The following is a 6,170-nucleotide window of genomic DNA, read 5'->3' as shown; positions in this document are numbered from 1 at the left end:
AAAAAAGGAAAATTAGCTGGGTGTGGTGGCACATGCCTGTAGTCCCAGCTACATGGGAGACTGAGGTGGGAGGATCACCTGAGCCTGGGTAGGTCGAGGCTACAGTGAGCTGTGATTGCACCACTGCACTCCAGCTTGGGCAACAGAGTGAGACCCTGTCTCAAAAAATAAATAAATAAATAAATAAATAAATATGTTATCAGCCACTGGGATTTGGGAATGGTTGTTACTGCAGCATAACTTGACTCGTCCTGACTAATATAATCTCCATTTTACAGATGAGACGGGAGCTCAGGGGGATTGACTTGTTTGGAAATCACATAGTTTAACAAACCCAGGCTTGAAGGACTCCAGAGCCTATGCCACTTGTCTGGGAGGTCACCAAGATGGTTTTGTGGTTAAGTGGAGGCCTCTGTTCTCTGAGGCCACTTCCAGGCCTATGGATCTTTTCTTTGATGGAAAAGCATCATATGTATAGATAGGAGAGGGCCATTGTCACTTTGGGCCCCTAGAAGGCAGCTGAACCTTGGCCTGTAATTACTGGGCAGGCAGTGTCCTCTAAGCCTCTAAGCAGGGCAGATGGGCAGGAGGATGTGGAGATGAACAAGACTCAGGCCTTGCTCTCAAAGCCCTAACAGCCTGGTAGGGAGCAAGATGGAGGAATTGTAGCTCTTGAAGTAGAAGAGACCGACCACATGAGGGCATCTGATCCCTATTTTAAAAGGCAACTGAGTCCCAGAAGCACAAGTTAATCTGACAGACGTTGCCTGGTAAATCGTTGGCCAAAGTGGGGAGAGAACCCAGGGCCCCTGATTTCAGCCCTAGGCTGCTTATCTCACAGAGATCATGTAATCCAATGGGGCTGGACCCAGGAAAGTCTCCATTGCTCCAGTCTGTCCCGGCAGAGCTGTGCCCTCTCCTTCCCAGCACCCTCTGTTCTTCCTTAAGTCAGGCCGGTCCTGAGGGCCTCAAAGCAAGGAAGCACCAGATAGCTCCCCTCCCCCATCCACTGGGATCCCAGCAGGTTGCCCTGGTAACCAGAGCCCAGCCAAGTTTGAGAACCTAAAGCTATAAGGGGAGAGAAAGGATAAGAAGAGGGATGGGGGCCGAGTGTGGTGGCTCACACTTTTAATCTCAGCACTTTGGGAGGCTGAGGTGGGCAGATCACGAGGTCAGGAGATCAAGATCATCCTGGCTAACATGGTGAAACCCTGTCTCTACTAAAAATACAAAAAAATTAGCTGGGCATGGTGGCAGATGCCTGTAATCCCAGCTACTCAGGAGGCTGAGGCAGGAGAATGGTGTGAACCCGGGAGGCAGAGCTTGCAGTGAGCTGAGATGGCGCCACTGTACTCCAGCCTCAGCAACAGAGCGAGACTCCGTCTCAAAAAAAAAAAAGAAAAAAAAAGAAGAGGGATGGGTGCTAGGCCCACACAATCACCATTCAATCATAATTAATTCACTTATTATTTCTTTCTAAAGAAACTTACTGGTCGGATATGGTGGCTCATGCATGTAATCTCGGCACTTTGGGAGGCTGAGGCAGATGGATCACTTGAGGTCAGAAGTTCGAGACCGGCCTGGCCAACATGTTGAAACCCCGTCTCTACTAAAAATATGAAAATTAACCAGGTATGGTGGCATATGCCTGTAATCTCAGCTACTTGGGAGACTGAAGTAGGATTATCCTGAGGCTTGAACCTGGGAGGTGGAGGTTGCAGTGAGCCGAGATCCCGCCACTGCAGTCCAGCCTGGGTAACAGATTGAGACTCTCAAGAAAAATAAACTTACCGAAGCCAATTCTTGTCAGGCCGTGGGGCCCAGAGAAGATCCAGGCCCTTCAGAACTGAGCTGTCGGCCGTGCATGGTGGCTTATGACTGTAATCCCAGCACTTTGGGAGGTGGAGGTAGGAGTATTGCTTGAGCTCAGAAGTTTGAGACCAGCCTGAGCAACACAGGGAGACCCCCCATCTCTACAAAAAATAAAAAATTAGCTGGGCGTGGTGGTGCATGCCTGTGGTCCCAGCTACTCTGGAGGCAGAAGCGGGAGGATCGCTTGTGCCCAAGAGGCTGCAGTGAGCCATGATTGCGCCACTGTCTTCCAGCCTGGGCGACAGAGTGAAACCCTGTTCAAAAAAACTAACAACAACAACAACAACAACAACAAATGAAACAGAGCTGAGCTAATATGGTAGCCACAAATTAAAGTAAAAAATCCAGTTCCTTGGTCACTATAGCCACATTTTAAGTGATCGGTAGCCATCTGTGGCTAGTGGCTACTGTACTGGACAGCGCAGACATAGAACATTTCCATTATCACCGAAAGTTCTATTGCCCAGTGTAGCTCCAGAAGCTTACTCGCTAAAGAGAGACACACAGGAGAGCAGACCAGACAACACAGTGTTGTGTGGGCTGCAATGTCCTCCTCGGCAAAAAGCAGGTGATGAGGCGGAGATTAAAGGAGATGCCAGGAGAATGTTTAGCCTAGTTCCTGACTCAGGGTGAGTGCTCAGAGGACATCTGCCATCACTGTAGAGGATAGTACTATAGGATCTGTTTACATACCCATCTTCCTAGCAGACTGTGAGCTCCGCCCAGCCCTGGCATGGTGCCGGGCACAGAGCAAGTGCTCAGGAAATAGTAGCTGTTATCAGCACCATCGTTGTTATCACCATTGCTATGACAGAGGCAGCCAGGGGCTGTGGGAACACAGAAGAGGGCTCCCATCCCAGCCCCAGGGCCAGGGGCTGCTGAGAGTCTCCATTGCCAGAGCCAGACTGGGTGCCTTTGTGGTCCCCTCAGGGGCAGGCCTAGGGGCCTCTTCACACCCTTAGGGTCTGGGTACAGGGTCCAGCTGGAGCAAGCTGGGGCTCAGGAAATAGTTGTTGAAGGAGCTCTAGCCTCTGGGAACTCCAGCCCCCTTGAGGAAAGACCAGGTGAGTGGGCAAGATGGCCTGAGGGTTGCAGAGCTGAACAGGGCATGAAGGGCACAGAGGGAGAGCCTGAGGGAGATTGGCGCTGGGACCATGGGAGTACAGCCATATTTGGAGTATCCCTGTTTTTACTGCATACTCCCCAGGCATCAGAGTCTGTGGGAGACAGAGCAGATTTGGGGAGGGCAGGCTGCAGGGAACCACCCCGCAGGTGGCCGTGAGTGCCAGCCTGGCCATTACCAGCCTCCCATGGCTCTTCAGGATTCCAGAGGCTCAGAGCAGCCATTCACAGCCGCCCACTCCTAGAAAGCCAGCTCCTCCCTGCACCAGAGCCCAGTCCAGCCCAGTCTCCACGGGATGTAGCTGGTGGGACAGTTAGCAGAGGGCTGGGCCCTGTGCCTGGGGACTGTGGCCCGGAGGCTGAGCAGGAGCCCATGAGGGGACCAGATGGACAAGGCCCCTAAGCTGGCCACCATGGCCAGACTCTGGGTAAAGGGGAGGTGAGGGGCCTGCGTGTGCCTTATCTTCCACTGGATCCTTCTTGTCCTCTGATCAAGGTAGGTGTGTGTGTGGGGGGGTGGGGGGTAGGGTGGGGAAGGACCAAGCAATCCATGGAAGATGGGAGTGCCGTGAGGTGATGGGGGTCGGGTGACGCCCTCGGACAACCTGTCCTCTGGCCTGCTCTCTGTGTGTGGGTGTGCACACTGAGGGGAGCTGTTTGTGGCTAAGTGCAGGGTAAACGTGTGTACCCAAGTGTATGTGGTTGTGTAGGAGCAGGCAGGAGATTAGGGCTGCAGCAATAGGCCAGGTGGGAAAGGGTTGGAGGCCAGGGCAGTCTTGGATACAAATATATGACAGAAGAGGGATGTGGGGCTGGGGGCACCATTGTGAGGGGTGATGCCTTCCCAGTCTGGTGTCCTGCCTTCCCCCTCCCTGCTCCAGACCTCAAGGACCTGGCTACATGATCACTCCCCTCCCCATGAACCCTCTGGAACTGACTCCTCCCACCACCCCGGCCTTGTCCCCCAGCTGCAGGTCCCAGCCTGCTGTGTTAAAAGCAGCCAAGCCAACTTTGTTCCAGAGGGTGAGTTACTTGGAGTCCAGAGTGGCAGGGAGTGGCCATCTACTAAGACCATAGCCAGAGTCCTGAGCTTCATCCTTGACACCCCTTTGTGCCTACTCCCTAGCCCGGGCAGTCCTGCTGCTTCTACCCCTGTGCAATGCAGCCTCCTCCAGCCCCAGCCCTAGTCCTGCCCCTTCCACAGCCCAGGGAGCAGAGAGTTTCAACTATGTCCTCATGGGATCCTTGCTTCAATCCTCTCCCCTCGGATCCCTCCGTCACACTGCCCCTGAGTGCCGTTCCCACCTGCAGATCTGAATGGGTCACATTCCCTGGCCTGAGCATTGCTGTAGCCTGGGCTGGACCCCAGCTCACCCGCAGCCTTTGCTCTCCCCTCCCTGCTAGATGCAGCCTAGGAGCCCCATGTTGGATTTTCAGAAAGATGCCACACTTTCTCACCTTTGGGCCTTCAGTAGGAATAGCCCCAGCTCAGGTCTAGCCTCCCGCCTTTTTACCCCTAATGCTTAGCTTGGCGGAGCCCTGCCTACTTCCTTCCCTGGCATCCCTGGGCACGGCAGGCTCTCCAAGGGCAGGGACCATGGCTTGTTCACCGGATAAGCTCCTTCTGTGAACACTCACTGCCTCTCCATTTCCCAACCTCACCTTCTGCAGGGCTGGCTCTGTTTCCGACTCCAGCACTAGGCCAGCTCAGGGCTCTTCCTTGGTTCTGGGGCTCCAAGCCAAATTGGTCCTCTCTCATCCTTCTACCTGGACACCTGAGCTCCTATGTTGGCTGCTGTGGGTGGGAACCCACAACCCTTTGGTTCTTTCTGGAACAGAAAGGGAGAGAGATCTCCAGTAAGCACTGCCCTCCTCTGGAGTCCCTGAACATGTATATGACCTCCATAGAGCTGTCCACAGAGACGGGGGCCACACTCAGGCTCAGGCAAAGGGAGATGTAAGCCCGGCCTGAGTTCCCCCATGCTGGAGGCAGACTGCTCACTAGACGTGCCCACCCCGCTGTGTGGTGGCTGGCCAGGGGTGGGGTGGGTATGAGGTACAGGTCGGTCTGCAGCAGGTAGGAGCCATAGGGGGACTGGAGGAAGTTACATGTGCCCTCCACTAAGGACTGGACAGTCCCCAGAACCAGGCCCCTTCAGACCTGGCATGCTCAGCTGCTGGTCAGGAAGGGGAGGGCTGAGACCTCCAGGCCTGAGCTCCTCACCCCTGCCTGGCTCTTCTCTCTGTTGATTGCTTCAGGGGAAGACAAACAACCTGGATGGACCACGACTTGGCTCCTTCTCCTCCAGAGATGCAGTCGCATGGAGCTCCAGGCCCGGGAACCTCCTTCTCCCATAGCCATGTGCTGGGGCGCCCTACCCGCCTCTCAAGACTCCCTGGAGGAGGGTCCCCCCTCACCCCCGTCCTCAGGAAGACCATCCATTTGGATACCTTCCCCCAAAGCCATATCCCACAGACCTCCAGTCGGCTGGGCCTTGGAGCCAGGACCCGGAGTGTGCCCCCACAGGAGATGGGCATTGCTCTGGGGGCTTCCTTGAGCCCCCTGCCCACCAGCAGCCTTGTACCCAGGAAGCTCAGCTCCATCTCCTTGACTCTCCGTCAGAACATCCAGGCACGGTCCCTGGATCGCCCACTCTCTCACTGGGAAGAGTTGCCTACCCCAGGAAAGAAGGCTGCTCCCCATGAAGCAGAGAGGGTGTCCTCGCCAGGCTCACCACCTGTGACCCTAGTGCCAGGGGGCAGGGTCCACTCTGAGGGCCCAGGGAACTCAGGTCTGACCAAATCCAGCAGGATGCTTGCCACGGAGAAGCCCCTGGTGAGTTCCTACCTGGCCTTACCTTTCCAGTCCCGGTTAGCCCAGAGTGCATCAGTCCTTGCAGAGCCAGGCTCAGTAGGCCAGGGGCACCTTGTCTCAGTGACTGACCACACGCCTACCAGAGCTTCTCTAGGAAAAGGCAAGCCCCGGGCCAGGGGGATCCCCAGACCCCGGGGGCGTCTCCAAAGGGCCAACGCGGCTGTGAATTTGACTGCTATGGATACAAGGACAGACACAGCCAGACATTTAGCCACAATGGCCACCAAGAGACCTAGCTTGGCTATCAATTTAGCCACACCAAACACATCCGGACTGGACACAGGCACAGAGTTCCCCGCTG

At 55.3% G+C, this 6,170-nt stretch overlaps 1 protein-coding gene across 1 annotated transcript in view; it reads left to right on the top strand.

Moving 5' to 3' along the window:
• Positions 1-4,311, top strand: part of LOC105539007 — a 27,689-nt gene extending 23,378 nt beyond the window's left edge. The window contains exons 6-7 of the mRNA XM_011979115.1: positions 3,963-4,017; positions 4,121-4,311. Coding sequence (XP_011834505.1) covers positions 3,963-4,017; positions 4,121-4,311 — 246 coding nt within the window. The remainder of the gene's footprint in view (positions 1-3,962; positions 4,018-4,120) is intronic.
• The last annotated feature ends 1,859 nt before the right edge of the window (positions 4,312-6,170 follow it).

Source organism: Mandrillus leucophaeus, unplaced genomic scaffold (genome assembly GCF_000951045.1).
Source record: "Mandrillus leucophaeus isolate KB7577 unplaced genomic scaffold, Mleu.le_1.0 Scaffold2, whole genome shotgun sequence".
NCBI classification, from domain to species: Eukaryota; Metazoa; Chordata; class Mammalia; order Primates; family Cercopithecidae; genus Mandrillus; species Mandrillus leucophaeus.
Note: the sequence above shows the minus strand (reverse complement) of the source record. Positions and strands in the feature narration are given on the sequence as shown.